The sequence below is a fragment of the Blennius ocellaris genome, assembly GCF_963422515.1.
Source record: "Blennius ocellaris genome assembly, chromosome: 15".
NCBI lineage: Eukaryota > Metazoa > Chordata > Actinopteri > Blenniiformes > Blenniidae > Blennius > Blennius ocellaris.
In genome coordinates this window covers 10,556,204-10,575,259 of record NC_137664.1, presented here as the reverse complement: position 1 = coordinate 10,575,259, position 19,056 = coordinate 10,556,204, and the positions used below count along the sequence as shown (strand labels likewise).

Genomic DNA, 19,056 nt, shown 5'->3' with positions numbered 1-19,056 from the left:
CTTGGCTAAGTTTATAACAAACTATGCACCGAATATTATTTTGTCTTTGTGGATTGATGAAAAGATTATCTCATCTGAAACCCCCCCCACCCAAAAATTTTTTATAATAATAATATAAAATTAATAAAAATAAAGTGTCAAACAATTGTGCAACAAAATGACAGAGATGTCACTTTGCACGTGTCACAAATAATAAATACGGATGAATATCCCTCTTGTTTCCGATGTCCCATGAACGCAGCATAATGCGCGCGCTCTGTCGTGCACGCGGACGGAGGTTCGCCCCAGAACTCTGGGTGGGTCCTGTTCAACATGACATCGCAGTGGGCGGGACCTGGAAGCAGCTGAAAGCAGTTATAAGCTTTTTCTCCCCCCGCTTTGGCGACGCTTCCTCTTCTGATCGGACCCTCGCTGAGTTGACCTTCTGTCCAGGTAAGCTCAGGTTCGATGTCTTTACCTCGTGACTGTGTCGGTGGAGGTCGGGCTGCGGCGGGAGGCGCGCCGTCTATCTGCAGGGTGTGTCCCCCCTACAACTTACTGCTCCAACTCCAGCCATGTCCTCTGCTTCCTGACTAGCGGACTTTTTGTTCACTTTCATCGACTTGCACGACTTTAAAGAAATCACATTCGCAGTAATAACTTTTTAGAAGCGAGTTTTACAGTTGCAGCCTCTTTTACAATCTTTTTCAGCAGCGCTACTCAGTTCTTGTAAGTGTACTGTCGTTAAAAGCTCGTGGCCTTATCAATAGATCCAGAAGAATAAAAGCAGGCATGAGAGTGTTTTGTTGGAAGGATTTCAACTTTTGTGAAGAGGAAAATAATGTTCTGCGTTACAAACCTCATCTATGGCTGCTGTAGTCAACTTACACAAGTCTTGCACAATGTCCAACCTTGCACAAATATGAATATTTGCAGTACTGTAGTGCTTAAAATATAACATGTTTGTTTGTGATATTTAAATAACAGTTGTTTTAGTGTGGTTGAAAGCTGAATGAATTGTATGTATATAACTGTCACACCCTCTATGTTTACATCACACACTGCTCAGGTGTGGCTGTTCATCTACAGGACAAAGTCCACGACATTACGCCTGACAAGCAAATATCTAGCATTGGAAACCTCCTACACAACATTCCCATTTACTCTGATTTAAAATTCAAATGTTCCATGTATTCAAACCCATGTGGTTTTCTCGAGACTACATGAGTGTGTAAGTTGATCCTGACAGGCAGGAAAACGGGTTGGAGTGCAACCTCACTCTCGTGCACTTCTCAGAGGGGTAATTACAGGTGTGTCACAACAAACAGGAGCACGTTGAGATTTTGAGCTGAAGGCATGGGACGCGAGGGCGCCGAGTATCACTTGTAGGGAATGAAGACCTTCTTTAAGATGAGGTACATATGTCACAATAGCGGTAAGAGGGGGTGGCCGTGGGTCAAACTTGGAAGTTCACTGCCTCTCTGGTTTCTCTTCTTCTTTAATCAGACTTGCTGCCACTGACGTAGTTATTCATTTGTACTTTTTGCAGCTCTCTGAATCTCCAGTTTGGAAACCTACACTCCATTTACAATGGCAGCCGTGAGTATTTTCTCTCACTTCGACACACAGAGAGCACGATGTCTGAGTGATCTGCATTTATTCCCATAACCAACAAACCCACTGCGCTGGAAGAAGGAAGGCAGTAGTAGGTAGATGATGATAAAGCTGAAAGACCTGTGTTGGGAACGTCTGATCAAAAGTAGATGAGGCTTACATTTCTCTGATGTGTATTCATGTTTGATAAATGTGTTATTTATTTTAATATTTATATTTAAAATGTTGAATATTTTAAGTTTTGTCTGCAGTTTAATCTGTTAAAATGTCCAAAAAAGCTATTCTGGTCATTATAATTGGATATTGGTTAAACGTGCCGGATCCAGCCTGCAGAGAAAATATCAAAACGGAAGTGACTTGGTCTATGTAAAGTTGTAAATCTTAGTATTTCGTTCAAACATAGAGAACAAGTGGCCGTATGTGTCCTCCATGAACATGTTTTTTGTTCTACGAGCCAATTGCCAAAAATGATGAGTTTAATAAGTTATGGGAGGAGGAGCCACATCTGGAGTCCGAACTTGCAGTAATCCATGAAGAGTTGAAATTTTCACAGGTTTACAAGTTATTCTTTTACATCCTGAGTGAAAGACACTGATTCCTGTAGTACACTACAACATAAATTGTCATTTAGCTTTTACATGTCGTCTTAGATGTGTGCAAACTCTGCACAAAGTCTTCCGCATTTGTTTTTAAACTCTAAATGTAACCCTTTTTTTGGACACCAAACTGTTATGAAACCATTCGTCATTGTACAATATGTATGTGCATTTATCATCAGATTGTCTTCATAGTTTGTATAAAATATACAAGATGCATTTAGCACTCAGTGTTTGCTATTCAGAACGACACTGAGGCGACCGTGCTCTTCTTGATCAGATTGGAAACCGTGGAGCAGTGACTGAGGCGTCCGGTTTTAATGCCGAGGCCGATGTCGAGAAGCTGCGGGAGGCTATGAAAGGAACTGGTGAGTGACCCAGGCCGCACTGTCCCTTCAGAGACCATCAGGAGCTAAAGATATATTAAGCGGTGTTATTATGTTTAGACCTCAACGGAAAGAAAGAAAAATGTCTTCTTCACTTTTTCCCCTTCCACTACAGGAAAGTTTGAAACCTATTGCTAACTTTAGAACACTCTTATTTAATTTTTTCCTCCACTTATTCTCCGTATTTGTATTTTGTGTCTCTTTTAAACTGCTCATTTGGGAGGAAACCTGATCTGAATCTGAATTTTGATGATTTTTTTTTTTTTTTTTTTTTTTTTTAGGAAGTATGAGCAAACTAATATTGTTCTGAAAGTATAATGGCAGGTTTTTGTATAACAAACAATGGCACATTTAGTGGTGGGTTACAACAACTTTTCTGTTTGTCTATCAGCAGGTTTATGGTGGGGAATGAGGTTGCTGTTGGGGTTTATAGTTTAATCATCTTCCCCTGACTCTAGTTTGAGCTGCATTGCAAACAAATGGTTGCTATGCCAACAACAACAAGCAGCTGTGTGTGAGGATCATGTGCAGAGCTTCAGCCACAAGGTCTCATTGCGCCTTTCCCTTTAAGAGCGGATACCTTTTGGAATGCTCCAACTTGAATTTGGACGTATTGGATAGACCCCGGAATACTGATGTGTTACTTTGTGCACAGTGCATATGATCGAATAAAACATCACTTTTTATCAAGTGTTTTCACAATATTTGTCATATTTTCATGAAGCACCAATCAGGTGCACTGACAGTGAGCAGAAGATACTTTTGAAAGTAAAAGTAAAAAAAAAAAACCAATGTTTCTATTATTACCATAAAAGGTGTAAAGCAGAAGTGTCACACTGAGTCATCATCTTCACCAATTCAAGGAAACTCACATAAACAACACTTTTTTTCTAATATTTAGCAAAAACATTATTTCATGTATTCTGTGATTGACGTCAATTGACTATTGTCAGTTAAGCAAAACTGAGCAATAAACCCGGAAGTCACCGACTGATCGTTGGTGTTATGGAGAGTAAAGACAAGTGATGAGACTAAATGTTACTGTATTTCTTTCAGGCACCAATGAGGCCACCATCATCGAGATCCTGGCCCACCGTACGATCGCCCAGCGGCAGCGCATCAAGGAGGCCTTCAAGCAAACAGTGGGGAAGGTGAGACATTTCAATGAGCAGCGACTTCACAAACCAAACGGCTGCTGGAGTATCGCAGGAGTTTGAACAGCAGCCATCTTGTGGTGGATGTGTGTGATTCCTGGGCATCTTACTTCACTCTAGATGTAGATTTGTTGAACCTCCACTAGCACTGATAAACTAAGTTATTCATTAACCATGAAGCAGAAATGATTACTGTCTAAACACAAATGGTGAGAGAGCAAAAGCCTTGTATTCTGCTGGAAAGAGGAGAGCTCCATCAAATAGGGTGAAAAAAAAACCCCCAGAACCCTCAAAGGCATGCTTCTGCCTGTTCCTTTGTTTCAGCATTGTATGGATCAATACATTAAAGAAAAGGGAAGCGTGGGATCTTAATCATGTTGACTCAACGGACTAATTATTAGCCTGCTGCACAGTAACTGGAAGCAGATCAATAAAGTTGCACAAAAGGTCCTTGAGAGAGTGGCAGAGAAGTGAGGACTGTGAGAGGAATCCTCGCTGGCAGAAAGAGTGAGTCATGTTGCACATGGCGACACCCACATGTGGCCACATAAGCAAGTTTTAGGAACGGCTTCTTTTTTCCAGAAACCACACCCTCTAGCGGAGTGAGTGAAGTCATGTCCCTTGAATCAAAAATCCACTTGAGCCTGAGTGTATTTTTTTATTTTTGTTGTTAATCATTTGCAGGACCTGGCTGAGGATTTGTCCTCGGAGCTGAGTGGGAACTTCCGATGCGTCGTCCTGGGTCTGCTGATGCTGGCGCCTGTGTATGACGCCTACGAGCTGAGAAACGCAATAAAGGTCGGGTTTTGTCAGCCACTGGTTCTGTCGCTAAAGGACACATTTCCTCATATTTCAATGCTTTGTCACTGAGTTACATAAAAATATGGGAAATGGATTACACTCATATAGCACTTTTTTATATATATATACATTTTTCATATAGCACACACACACACACACACCAATGGTGATGGCTTCCACCCAGAACGCTTAACCTCTATTGGGACCAATTTGGGATTGAGTGTCTCACTCAAAGACACTTGACACTGAGCGCTTCGATGCATCCGAGATGCGTTCTGACCCTCTGCTTCAGAAAACCTTCTCTTCCTCCCAGCCAGCACCTTATTAATGCTTACACCTTCCAAAACCTAGTGACAGCAAGCCTGATTATATTCACTGTGCAAATCAATTTCAGCAGTTTTAAACATTTTCCTATATATGGCTGTTATGTCATGTGGGGTACTGGTTTTTGTTTTTGTTGTTGTTTTGGTAGTGTGCTATATTGTGGGACGACGGGATTCAGCAGTAGATAAAATGTCCCAAAACTGATTGTGGAAACTTTAACAGACTTTCACCACGATTTTGAGAAAATGTAAAAATCTAAATCCTGAGATATGTCGGATTCTAGTCAGTCTTATATACATAGAAAAACATATGCACTTGAACTTGGTTGTGTTTTTATCACTAATTTAAAAGTCTCATGTGTAAGAAAAAAAAAATCTCAAATGATTAATGGCTTAAGAAGCATTCCTGCACCAAATACTTCTATAAATACCTTTTTAATAAAGTTGCTCTTGCTTTCGTTTAACTTTCCGCCCTCTGATTGACTCCAGGGAGCCGGTACGGAGGAGGCGTGTCTCATCGATATACTCGCCTCAAGGTCAAATGCTGAAGTGAAAACCATCTGCTCGGTCTACAAGAAAGGTAACTTTATCATTTCTAGTCATCGAAGTTCTGGCATTGGATCATTGTATATGTCGGCATGTGTCCGGGGCCCTCGGCGCTGTATGATACATGATATATTGTGGCAACGACTAAGCTTTTGTTGTTTTGTTAGTAGATGCAGTCCCCCATTATTAGAAAACAGTGGACGCTGTAAATTATTCATACAAGCCATTACTGCTGTCTATGTGGCAGCTCATTATTCAGATATTTGTTTCTCTTCGGTTGACCACACTTTATGATGCAGTTCTGTGTTGTGCAGTTTTATTTTGGAATTTAATAAACGTCGATGTCAATGAACCAGTGTTCATCTCTAATAAATGCCTCGTTTGAATTAAGAGTCAATTCAAGATTATTTATTAATCCATGAAAGGAAGTTTGAGTCTCGTCATGGCATCACTCCACAGCCCATACCAGTAACAATCAGTCACAATAGATAAAACAGATACAAGTTCTGAAATAAAATGTAAAACTAAAGTGATTTCATATTGACAAAAACTGATGTAACTATATCAGTTTTTAAATGGTAGTTAATATTCAATGAAATAACAATTTTCTGTTATGAGAAACTGTTATTCTTTTTGATGAATTCACCATAAAACTCGGTATATATATCTTTGATCTCACTGCAAGTAACTAAATGTAGATCAACACATTGTTGGAGTAACATAGCAGTAACTGATATTCCTCAGGAGTTTGTAAAACTTAAAAAAAGAGGACAAGTTTTGTGTCTGTGTCCTGAAACCAAAAACTCGGCTCCGATTGCACAAGTTGCTTAATGTAGTGGGTGTCGGCTATCAAATGATTGAAATTTTTTTCGTGGCAGAACATGGGAAGGACCTGGAATCTGATGTTTGTGGAGACACATCTGGAATGTTTCAGAGGGTTTTGGTCTCTTTACTCTCGGTGAGCAAACCTCGACACGCAACTTCTCCCTGTGTCAATATGTTCATGGAATATCATCAGAAACTCAATATAAAAGAATGATTAGCATGTTGTTGTTGTTTTTTTTTTTTAATGAAAACCACAACTATTTCGCATTATCTGTCCGCTCTTCTGTCATACGTTCTATTTTTAATCTGCTTTGCAGGCTGGACGGGATGAAAGTGACCGAGTGGACGAGGCCCTGGCCGTCCAAGATGCCAAGGTAAAACCTCACAGGTTTTAGAGTGACAAGAGTGGGATTGTTTTCATCATTACCAGTATGACATCACGTTTTTGTGCTTGTAGGAAATCTACGAGGCCGGCGAGGCCCGATGGGGCACAGATGAGGTTAAATTTCTCACTGTGCTTTGTGTGAGGAACCGAAACCATCTGCTGAGAGGTAATCTCGTGACTCCTTCAAATCCATCACGTCAGCACAAGAATACTTGAAATTCATCCAATTTCCCTCAATTGCTCGCCGTAGTCCTGCGCCATGGGAACTATACCGACCTCTTGTGGCAGTATTGGACGCAAACACTGAAAGATACAATGTTTCATCAACTTGCTTAAATGACCGGGTTTTTTTGTCTTCTTGCAGTGTTTGAGGAGTATCAGAAGATTTCTGGAAAAGACATCGAGGAGAGCATTAAGAGGGAGATGTCTGGCTCCCTGGAGAACGTCTTCCTGGCCATAGGTCTGTGTCTTGAGTGACGCATCATTCCAAAACATATTCTACAAAAAATTTTCATAACAAGCCATTAAATCTTGCTTGTTGCAATGCAACGAGGGGTCTGCTCCCAAGTCCGTCCCTGCCCGTCTGCTCTTTCAGGACCAATATGAAAGTTGTGCAGCAAAAAAAAAAAAAAAAAAAAGAGAGCAACTGGCATAAAGTTGAATATGTTAACGACAGAAGATTGATACAGCCGACATATTAAAATGTTAAGGGAGTGTAGAAAATCACTGACCAGTCAGCAAAATCAGACCTGTTCCATGGTCCCGAGTACCCCGATGGAGGGGAGGCGAAAAAACGACCACCTATGGAGCAGTTGTTTCCGGAAAATTCCAAATTCTTGCAGTGGAAACCCGAACCATAAAGGACTATACCTGTCCATTCTGTCACTTTTTGTGCGGTGGAAATGGGGCTATGGACTCATTGCAGTGACTTCCTGGTGCTAAAGATGCCACCCATACCTCAAAAAGAAAACAAAGAAAACATTTAGTCCTCCATATGAAGTGAAGGCCTCCAATAAATACACGAAGTGAAACTAGGTCACATTTTTTTTTTCATTTTTCTTTGACGGCTGTGAATTTTACATAAGGTCACGATTACAAAACCAGTAGTTTTGTTTGTATCATACAGAAATCTATTTTATGTCCTGGGATTTGTTTTCTACATTGCAGTGAAGTGCCTGAAGAACAAGACGGGCTTCTTTGCGGAACGATTATTCAAGTCAATGAAGGTAAATGTGCAAAATATAAATGCGTAATGGAGATACATAAACGGATAGAGGCAAACATTTAAGTTTTCGTTTTTTTTTTTAAAACCTTTATATACAGATTGAATGTATTTTATCTCTCTGTCTCCAGGGGCTCGGCACCACAGATACTGTCCTCATCAGGACAATGGTCTCCAGAGCTGAGATCGACATGCTGGACATTAAGGCTCAATTTCAAAAGATGTATGGAAAGTCTCTCTACTCCTTCATCAAGGTGAGGAACTAAAGACTTGCAGAGTCAGCAGAGATTCTTCAGTACATCAACTGTGGGGATAAAAGCTGCAGTTGATATTTTGCAGTATGTCTTTTGTGTAAACTGCAACAACTCTGCAGAGAGTTTATATCAATATTCCTGGCTCTGAATGAGTTTTTGAAGTCTCGCATGTTCTTTTGTTTTTTTTTTTCTTTCCGTCACTTATTAGGGAGACACATCTGGTGACTATCGCAAAATCCTGCTGGAGCTGTGTGGAGGCGAGTGAAAGGAAAAGACAGAACGTCCTGTTAACTCTTCATTTGCCCCCCCCAAAAAAATAGTATGAGCTTTTTTTCTTGTAATTTTTTTTTCTCCTTCGTGTCTCTCACATTTCACAGCCCAGTTTTAACATTTGTAATACCAATTAAACCAAAGACCAGTGACCTTTTTACACGTGTCTGCGTTTTTGTTATTGATTCTGTCCTCAGGATTAATTAACGGTATGAGAGAGCGAGAGAGAAATATATCCTTCTCGCGTCTTTAAAAACAGAAAAGATGGATGTTATTGACCTCCAACTCCCACTCTTGTCACAGTGCAACAATTTCATGGCTGTCTCGGCAGGGAATTCAATTTGCTTAATTGGTCGCTGTTCCTCATTTGTTGACTCAGCCTTGTATTATTTCCCTCAATTACATTAACAGGATGCGAGCCTGATTTGGGAGGCAGTAAAGAGTACACTAATCAAGTTAAAGAGGTCCTCGCATAGCTCATACCACCTTTACAGATCCATCTCAAGAGCAATGAGACTGGAAAGACGCAAAAGGCTTTTACTCAAGGTGGCCACGAGGAGGCACCAAAGCAACTCTCAAGACTGAAGCGGCCTTAAGGCCCGCAGTATTTGGTTTATCTTGTATGTCGATTCAATCTGCAGTATTTATTTATTCTTACTTCTCACCGGTATACAATCAGGACTTGTCATTTTTTATTTCAGAAGTTCTGTCCTTAAACAACAAGATTCTACAGAGTAACCTGTTACACCCACAAAGTTGGAAAAGCACCCATCCCACCTCCTGAGGCTTTTTACAGGCTCTGTGTGGTGTGAATTCCCACACAGTTCAGGCTCTGGCAGCTGTCCAAGGTGCTGAACCAGGTGACAGTTGCAGTACTAAGGCGGCGTTGCGGAATCGAATCCTGGCGTAAACTTGGAAAAAAGGAAGACACAACCACCTTAAATATTCACATAGATTGTTTTCCAGTTAATACAGCACATGGCTGAATGGCTAACCACCATCACTAACCAATACGCCACTCTGCAATTTAACAACTTGGGTGATAAAAGTTTGCAATAACATTGCTTGTACATTATCAGTATCAAGACTATAGACCAATAAAATGCTAAATAGTTTTTCTCTAAAGAAATACTCATTTTATGGCACTCAGTATAAATCCTTTTAGTGGCTCTTACATTTGTGAATTTGAGCCACAAGGTCTCTTTGAGAGACAAAAAGGATTTAGATTTTCATTGTGTGCCATAAAAACACAAACCCATGAAAGTAAGCATTGTAAATTACCTTTTAAAAAAACAAAAACATGATCAACTCACCATTCAGGCAAATTATTCATCTTCTTTAATTAGTCATTGAAAACAGAGCTACACTCAAGAAGAGTCTTTATGCTATTTGTTTTAATTATACAAAATGTCTAACATCTTGATCCAAACAAGTTGTTCATTCAAACCACAACACTTCAGCATTAGAGATGCAGTTTCGGTATGGTTGGACAGAAATGTATCTTATTCTTGGTTGGTAACGGCCTTTTGAACATGAATCCTGAACATGTGAACGATGAGAGCGCTGTAACTGTTACCATGGCAACGGAAATATTGCTGAGCGAGAAGAACCACTGACAGCGCAAACATGTACACTTAATTGACTGTTGACAAACGTGGGTGGTAAAGTGAGATGTAAAGTTGGTATGAAAATAATTATTTCGAGGATATATCATTTAAAGGAGCATTAGCACTACCCTTCTAAATCCTGTGCTGCTGGAGAATTTATTTCTGATTGCATAAGTCTGGACTGAACTTCATTTAAAAACAAAAAAAAACAAATTATTCTTTACCCCCCTCCTCATTACGTAATTTGAAGAATAGCATAATTTAAACCACATGATTCCAAAAACTGGGAACAATTCAGAAAATAGAAATTTGTTGAGATCCATTGGTGGGCCAACAAATGACGAGGAAATGCAACACACTTCTTATTGGAGTTGAAAAATACAGAGACACAAAACATTTCTGAGAACCAGCTGAAATCTGCAGTGGTGACTTAATACGGAAAAATGAAGCAGAAGGGTTTTGGAGGGATTCAACAGTAACAAAATAATAATCTTTGGCATCCTTTTATTTTTCATTGATTCTCAAATGAAGTCCATGACCCCGACCACTGTAATTCATGACCTTCTGTAGGAAATAAGCAACTGTAGCCAGAAATCCAATGAAAAACAGGGACATACAGTACCAATGTAGAGAAAGTGAATGTGAGGAGCCAGGGGCGAAATAATATAATGCCTATTCAATCGAATATCTTTCTTTTTTAACGTGTTTCTGAGAAATATTGAATGCAGTGTTCTTGTTCCGAGGGCAGTCAATGGCTTGCTGAAAGAAATGAGTGGATGAAGTGCAAACAAATGATATCATGTCCTGTTTTCATTGACTAAAGAAGGATGTGGGAGAAAAATAAAAAAAGTGTGTTAAATAATTAATGAATCATGCATTTGAACAAAAGGCAGGGAGAAATATATGTACATAAAATTAAATGAAAAATTAAATGAAATATCCTGGTGTACTTTCTTAGTATTTTCATTCTTTCATCGTGTAATTTTCTTGTTTATCTCCTATTGAATAAAATAGCATGTGTCTATGATCTAAGCAAATCATTCCCTCCTGGTTTTATCGATCCCTTCTCATACCGACCCAAAATTTTGAGAATTACTTAAACCGCTGTTTGAATCTAATTTCAAAATCTCATGCTAAGAGCATCAGTAACAATCCTCTGTTGAGTTGAAGGGAACAACTGGTTCTCGGGCTTGTTGCCAATTCATAATACAAAATTAGAAAACTTTTTGATCACTCGTGAATTTGAGACTGATGAAAACTTTAGTATTATTATATTTCCTGTCTCTGTAGGAGCTCCCTGGCTCCACATGAACTGGCCTCTCCTGCAGGCAGCTAATGACCTCCTGAGTTAATTATGGATGTAAAAACAACAGAGATTGGAAGAAAATCCTCTGTTTAGTTTTTTACCCCAATAAATTATTACTTTGGACCTTTTTAAACTTGGCATGCCCATCAGACCCCCCCCCCCCCCCCCCCCCCCCCACACACACACACACACACACACAGCCACACAATAACCAGTTACCAGTGATTATGAACAGAAATTGACAAAATGGACACTGTGAGAGCAGAGAAACAAAGAAAAAAAATGTTTACACCTGTCATCAGGTTCTGAGGAGAAAATACTTTCAGTATTTTATTATCAAGATCATAATTGTGCCACTTTTAAGAACTGAGAATGCATTTTTCCTCAAAACAACTTTGAACAACTTGATATTTTTATACATTCATATCCAGAAGAATTACAACAGGGGAAGCCGGCAAACGCCTCGGGCCCCCGAGCTGGAAGGGCCCCACAGAGATGGCTTACATTGCTCCACATCAACAACAACAAACAATACAATAACAACTGTGGACACTCCCCGCAATAATGACAATGACAACATTGAAAACACTCAGCCATTTCAAAATATTTTGTTGGGATAACTCGCGTGCATTGTTTTTGTAATTGATGTGTGATATTCATAATGTCTGAAATTTTTCAACTCAAAGCTGTAGAAATGGCTTATTTCCCATTCAAATAATGAGAAGAAGGATATGAACTTGACTTATGCGTAAAGATTCTGATGTGAGATATGAAAGACAAGCAGTCAGTGTGCAAGCTGGTAACTGAATCAGCCTGGGCCTCCAGAGTGTTGAGCAACAACCGCTGCTCACGTCTGACCTCCAGTGTGACTCTGTGAAGGTCTTGTATGTACAGTATGAATATTTACAGTAATGATAGGGACAAACCGCATGCTGTGAATGTGAGATAGCTTCTGCAACGACGAGGCGGCTTTATGCTTTTCACAATGTGGTCTATTCTGAGTCCTGTGTTATTATTCAGAGCCTCAAGCCCCAATATTGATCGACAGCAATTCTGTCACTGATTGAGTGAGTTCATCATGATAAAAGATTTATATATATATATGTGTGTAATTTTTAAATTTTTAAATTTTCAATTAAATTTATTTGTTTATTTTTCCCGCTTCAAGACATTTGTGATGGCAGCTGTTTAGATATTAAGACATTTTAAAAAAGCATATTATTTTCCCCCTCTTGCTAGACGCTTCAAAATTAAAAATGAAGTCTATAGATGTTTAAGCAAATTCTCATTGAGCTGATTTGTCAAGATGAAAAGCAAAACATCTTCCATGACGATATGACCAAAGACGGTTGATCCGATTTCATTTGATTTGAGATAAATCGTTCAATAATCTGCAACTGTCAAAACTGTTCAGTGGTGTCCGCTCCTTAAAACATCTGAATTTTGTTGTAAAATTCTGAAATGACAAGGTGAGGTCAGAAATAACAATTGTATTTTCATATTTCAAAGCAAGTAATCATTTACTCTTCTGGCAATCTACTTGACATTTCTTCTGGTGATTCTTCTTATAGAAAATCATTTTAATTAAACATGGATAATTTAATTTAATTTAATTTAATTTAATTTAATTTAATTTAATTTAATTTAATTTAATTTAATTTAATTTAATTTAATTTAATTTAATTTAATTTAATTTAATTTAATTTAATTTAATTTAATTTAATTTAATTTATCCTTCATAACTAAATCGTTTAACTCTTTGTTATATTTTAATTAGATTTTTTTCTAATCACGATTCTAACTCAAATATAATCTAAAAATGGGAGGGAGGAGGTGCAATTAAAAGTTTTCTCTTGGTGCTGCAGTCTTCTGAATGGCACACACTGGCTTCTCTTGAAACATGAGCTATTTCAGAATTTTCTGAAGTCACAGATGAACAATTTGCCTTTTAATCTGCAAATTTGCTCATGACAGTTGACTAGGATCCGGTATTCAATTGTAGAGTAACGTCTTTTTTCTATTCCACCGATACCGAGCGCAAAAAAGTTTCCTTCTCAAAAAGGTTTCAATTCTAATACAGACATCAGATATTAAATGGTGGTGTATTAAAGATTTAACAAGCATGTTTTCATTCATTCAACATGCCAGCCATTTCATAGAGTCCAAATTTCAATCTATTTGCATAAAGGAACTGAGATTTTCATACACTGAATAAAGAGGCTGAGAGTTGAAAAAGATGAATCAGAAATGAGAGCGCAAGAGAGAGAAACATTGAATGAGCCACTTCAAGGTGAGAGTGAGGGTTGGCCCCTGGAGGCCACTTGGTGGTGGATTGGAAATAAGCATTTAAAAGTGTTTTTTTTTTTTTTAATATTCTCCCTACTTTCTTTTTGTTATTTGGGAAAACAACTGCCTCTCACTGCTGAAGAGGGAAACATCCGAAGGTGGTGAGGTCGACAGGCACTAAATCATCACTTCCTGTAACCTTTGGTTGTAAAACCAGGCTTGAGCTTCACTTTTACTGGGAATTTATTAATTACAGACATTGTGTGCTTCAGGTTTCAAGTTGAGATACCCTGAAGACATCACCCAGGTTATTTTCAAACTCCATGTGGAGTTACGCTTGACATGAAATAACTCTTTCCAGATGCTGAGGACAACTTCTTCATGTTCTAAGTTCACACATTGTCTGATGTTACCCAGGCTATTTTTTTGTCAAATATTTTTATTGGTTTTTACATTGGGAGGTACAGACACATGTAAAAACATACCAGATGTACAACAATGGTCATCTCTCAATGTAATTAAACTCGCTACAGTAAAACGTAATATAAAACCAAGGTGCATTAGAGAGCAATTCTCCCTTCCCGAACCAAATAAATCATTCAGTCGCAGCATTCACACCACAATACGAGACAAGACAAGACAAGACAAGGACTCAAGGGTTAAAGATAATCACAATGAAAAAATTATGTAAATAATTAAATATTAATTAAAAAAACAAACAAACAAACACACAAACAAACAAACAAAAAACTAAACAAAAAAACCACAACAACAATAACAACATGATAAAATAATAAACTAAAATAAATAAAGAATTTACCCAGGCTATTTTATACATTTCTGGTGTTTTATCTTTCTGGTTTGACATTTATAAAGAGGCATTTTTGTTCTTAGTTGTATGTTAGGGGGAAAAATAGCATACACTGCAATTGCTTGGGTCTAAGGGCCTTTCTTTGTTGAGTTGCATGTTCTCCCTGTGCGTGCGTCAAGTGAAGCGATGTGGAAGCTGGGAGGATGCTGTGGCTGTACAGGCACTTAAGAGTTCCATCAAAAACAATCCGTTTTTGAGTACAAAACTTCATCAAGTCATCACTGTTTGTAAGACACACATTCAAACCTGCATGCTAAAAACATCATATTGTCATTGATTTAAAAGTCCAGAATAGTGGGGTTCAAAGTGTTCAGGACAATTTCTTTCGATTATTTTTGAGAACAAGTGTTGATACATCAAATAAGTGGAGGGGGATTATTTTATTTCTTATCTGCGCTGACTTAACTGAAGCCACATTGTTCTGAATCCAACTTTTTTTTTTTTTAAACTCCTGCATGACCTTTAATTTTATGTGCTTCACCAACTTGTGTATTGTTGGATTTACGCACCTTCCGCGGTGTCTCACTGTGTATGTTTGCCGCAGTGTGTCATGCGGCATTGGGACTGACGTTACAGACTCCAGGTGGCAATTTGAGTTTCGCCTTCATGTGGTGAAGAGAAAAGAAAATTGCAAGTGTCATGAGTCATATGTGTTCAGGTTGAATGGAGGAGCGCTTCATCTTGAAGACATGTTCTATTTGGATTAAAGCTCCCTCCGCTGGTGGCTATAAGAACCAATGAAAAGCTCAAACAGTCTCCAGTTGTGCTTATATGTTTCATCAACAGTGCTTCATCCACAGAGGTCAGGCTCAGATCCTTTAAATCAGTGTCTTTATTTGTGTTTCTGCAGTCTGTCAAAGGGACGGGTTTTTTTTTTTCATTACTTGCAGCTCAGATAGATGGTATCTTGTCATCACAAACAACCAAACAAGGCAAGCTTGGTCTCAAACTTTGTGCTTCAAATATGTCATATGATAGTCACCTCACATCACAGCCTGCTGTGCTGGGTGTTAACAAACCTCTTGTGGCTTTCTCCCAAGGCTTTCATCCTTCATTACAATTCCTTCGCTGCAGCCTTTATATTTATACTCTGGACTCCATTTGACATTCATCTGTTATTCCTGTCTCCTCATTGTCTCAGCACCACCTTCGCAAATGAATCCGCCTTAGGAAAAGGTTATTAATCTGTAACTTATTGCTTCTGTCAGAGTAAAATGAAAAATATTAATCTTGTAAAAAACAAAAAACCCACATTAATTTTGCACACCAATTACAAGTTATATATTTTTTTCCTGTTAAATATGACTATATGCTGTTAAATATGCCACAAAAATAGAATAGAATAACACAAAATATTTTAGAGTAATAGTTTAATCAGGCTAAAGTACATGATTACTATAACAACAACACACCATCAGTAGGGTAAAACTCACCTGTTTCACGACGGTCTAAACCTATCTAAAACTATTCATGGATGAATAATGCAACGCTTGGTGAATTGTGCTACACAATGATAGGAAGAGCCGACATCGGAGGATCAAAAAGCAACATTGCTATGAACACTTGGCTGCCACGAGCCAGTTTTCCCCTCTGGTAACTTTTCTGACAGCTCCTGCTTTAAACCCCAATAAGTCAGAAGGATCGTGAGGCCACGCTTTTACGACATTCACACTGAAAATCAGTAACAAGTGAGGTAATTTGACTTCTGATAAGTCAAAGGTGAACTCTATTTACATTATTCCTCTGGAATGAATAGAAATTCCATAGAAATAATGTAAGTAGAGTTCACCTTTGACATATCAAACATTCAGTCATAAATGTTTACACATGCATGGGTGGATGCATACATATCCTCATATTGCTGTATTAGATGTACCGGTAGTTTTTTTTTTGTTGAGACATTCATAAGTACCGGTATCTTTATCATTTATGTTGTTTCACTCATAATTAAATCTAAATTAAATAAGCTTTGCATCTGTCACATTTTCCGACAGTATTACTGTTTCTGTGCATGTGTGATATGATTTCATTTATATACACTCTAGCATTATGGATGTGTGTACATTTATACACCACACGTGTATAAAAGTGTGTGTACAAGTATATATGCAAAATATTATTTTGGTCTAAAAAATTAATTATCACCATTAAGTTACAATGTATTTCTTTAATTCCTCTTTTATTTCTTTTTAAAGCTTGATTTTATCTTGCCACCTCTGATCAGATTGTTTGAGTAACGTTCATAAAGATGACTTATCAAAGCTTTGCATCAACTATAATGAACCGCATACATTTAGTTCCAAAACGTGCAAACTTAAAGTGTTTAGATGATGCAATTGTCTTAAAGACCTGTAAACAACATTTAATCTTCGTCTGCTTAAAAAAAACTGTTAAATCATGAAAGGAAAGGAACAAATCTGACCTTCTTATTAAGCTGACTTATAGAGGAGAGGATTAGATTTTGGAAGAGGTGTCAGTGATGAGTGTTCCTATTTTGTTTCGACATCATGACACAAAAATTATATTTGATATTGAAAAGTTTATCTCATCATCTAACTTTTGTGACGAAAACAGGTGGGTTTTTGACAGAAGGTAGCATTTTTAGCTTTGCATCAAGATTATTGTAATAATCCCAATTCCATGCATTTCGTCTGATCTCTGCTGAAACAGATGTAAACATTGCTCCGATCCACAATTCTTCCTGCAGCCATCTTCTCTCTAAACCTGTCATCACAGTGCGTCAAGGCAGCTTTCATTCAGCCTTCTGGAAACAAATTGATTCTTTTGCTCTGGAGAGATGCGAGAATGCAAGAATGGCAAAGCCTTCGACAGAGCAGCCATATATAGATGTATTGTCTATATTTGACCTTAATGCAATGTTTGTAGAATAATGTTGTTTTCTCGGAATTAATCATCTATGAGAACAATATGTAGCGTTCTTGTGTTTGTCCAATTTCAGCAGTCAGGTTATTGTCTCATTTGCTGTCAATCTGGAATCCTGATCTTCACTCAGTCAGTGGAGTTTTTTCTGCTCGCAGAATGCCTTTCTCTCACATTTTAATTCTGCTTTGATGAACTACGAGAAGGAGAGATAAGCAAAATAACAACAAATTCTGTTCCTTAGTTGTCCTTGGCCATTTGGTTTCAGACACCACGCAAATGTGAATCTCTGTGCACATGTTTTATCAAAGACAGTAGACGCATCAGCCTGCAGAGCAGTTTACTGCACGATACTCCTGATGGACACACTGTCTTGAAAGCTACCAGTTACACCCATAATCACATAAAGTCACATTAAAGATTTCAATCTGGACTTTTCAATTTTCATTGAACTGAAAAACAATTGACCTCCCTTGATAATCTAAACAAGTCTTGCAGGCCACACCTAGTGTAGCGGTAAACACTCTCACTTCACAGTGAGAATACAACTGGTCTTTAAGTTCTCTGGTTTCCGCTCACAGTAACAGAATATTTATATGAGGTTAATTGATGCCTGTAAATTGTCCACCTGTGCTGATGTGAGAGTGTCTCTCTCTGTGTCGGCTGTGCGATGGCGTGCCGACGTGTCCAGAGTAAACCTTCACTAGAGCTACAGCCCTTTTATCCTGTATTGGACAAAATATTATATAAGATCCCAGAATCACCTCTTGGAAACACATTATATTAACTGTCCAATAATGTAAATTTCTCTTGATTCAATTCCATTTCAATCAGCCATGCAAAATAATTTGCATAAACAGCTTTTTGACCCTCAATGAGAAGACTAACAGCAATAAATCAGTGTAACCAACAAAGCAGATAATTAATCAAACCACTGATAGATAGAGTCCTCCTCATGCCTGAACAGATCAATTACTGCTCTCTCTCAGTGCCGGCCACTAACTAATCAGTTTGAGATCAAATGTTATCATCTTGTCCAGCCCGGACATTAATCTCTGTGGCTTCCTGTCATCTTATTGGCATGCTGTCATTTCTATGGTCTCTCTCTCTCTCTCTCTCTCTCTCTCTCTCTCTCTCTCTCTCTCTCTCTCTCGCTCTCTCTTTATTAAAAAAAAAGCATCAGCATCAGCTCACTCGCTGTGAAGAAGCACAAAAGGACGGTCTTCTTTCTCTCCATACTCTCAATTTTGTTGTGAGAAGCGACACTTCAGGTAAGCGACTTTCAGTTTATTTTGGATGTTCCTGAAATCCTCTTTGTATCAAATGTCATTGTTTTGCCCAAAAAGATTTTTTTTTAAAAGCTGGAAATTGTGACAATGTTTTGTTTAAAAAAGAAAAACAAGCTGTGGAATTATAAAATAAAGCTGTGATATTCAAAAACATGCACTGTTACTATAGTGTGCTACTTCAAGTCTATGGTCTATGGATTTAATGGTTTCACATTTATATTTCCATAGGGTAATGTTATGTAATAGGGAAGATTGTAATTTTTATAAAATAAATATATTTTTTTTAATAAACAAAGATATGCATATATTTGTGGTACTTCTATTCTTGTAACTGTTCACCAACAGAAACTCAATACAAATAAGAAATAAATCACAACTGCTACCTTGAAGAGCAAATGTGGAGCAGTCAGTTGGAAAATATAAAAGCAAGGAACTCCAACATATTTCACCCTATTCTCTTTT

At 38.1% G+C, this 19,056-nt stretch overlaps 1 protein-coding gene across 1 annotated transcript; it reads left to right on the top strand.

Moving 5' to 3' along the window:
• Positions 1–300: 300 nt before the first annotated feature.
• anxa4 (annexin A4) lies at positions 301–8,513 on the top strand. Its single transcript, XM_080510195.1, has 13 exons — positions 301–432; positions 1,529–1,578; positions 2,470–2,557; positions 3,632–3,726; positions 4,414–4,527; positions 5,343–5,433; positions 6,278–6,357; positions 6,542–6,598; positions 6,682–6,775; positions 6,974–7,069; positions 7,777–7,835; positions 7,963–8,085; positions 8,294–8,513. Exons 2-13 carry the CDS (start codon positions 1,570–1,572, stop codon positions 8,348–8,350), a joined length of 963 nt encoding a protein of 320 aa, XP_080366321.1. The 5' UTR covers positions 301–432; positions 1,529–1,569; the 3' UTR covers positions 8,351–8,513.
• Positions 8,514–19,056: the final 10,543 nt, after the last annotated feature.

Excerpts from the sequence above, each read along its gene's own strand:
- anxa4 (XM_080510195.1), top strand. Across the intron at positions 6,776-6,973 it reads CCGAAACCATCTGCTGAGAG|TGTTTGAGGAGTATCAGAAG; the intron begins GTAATCTCGTGA and ends GTCTTCTTGCAG. Across the intron at positions 7,070-7,776 it reads GAACGTCTTCCTGGCCATAG|TGAAGTGCCTGAAGAACAAG; the intron begins GTCTGTGTCTTG and ends TCTACATTGCAG.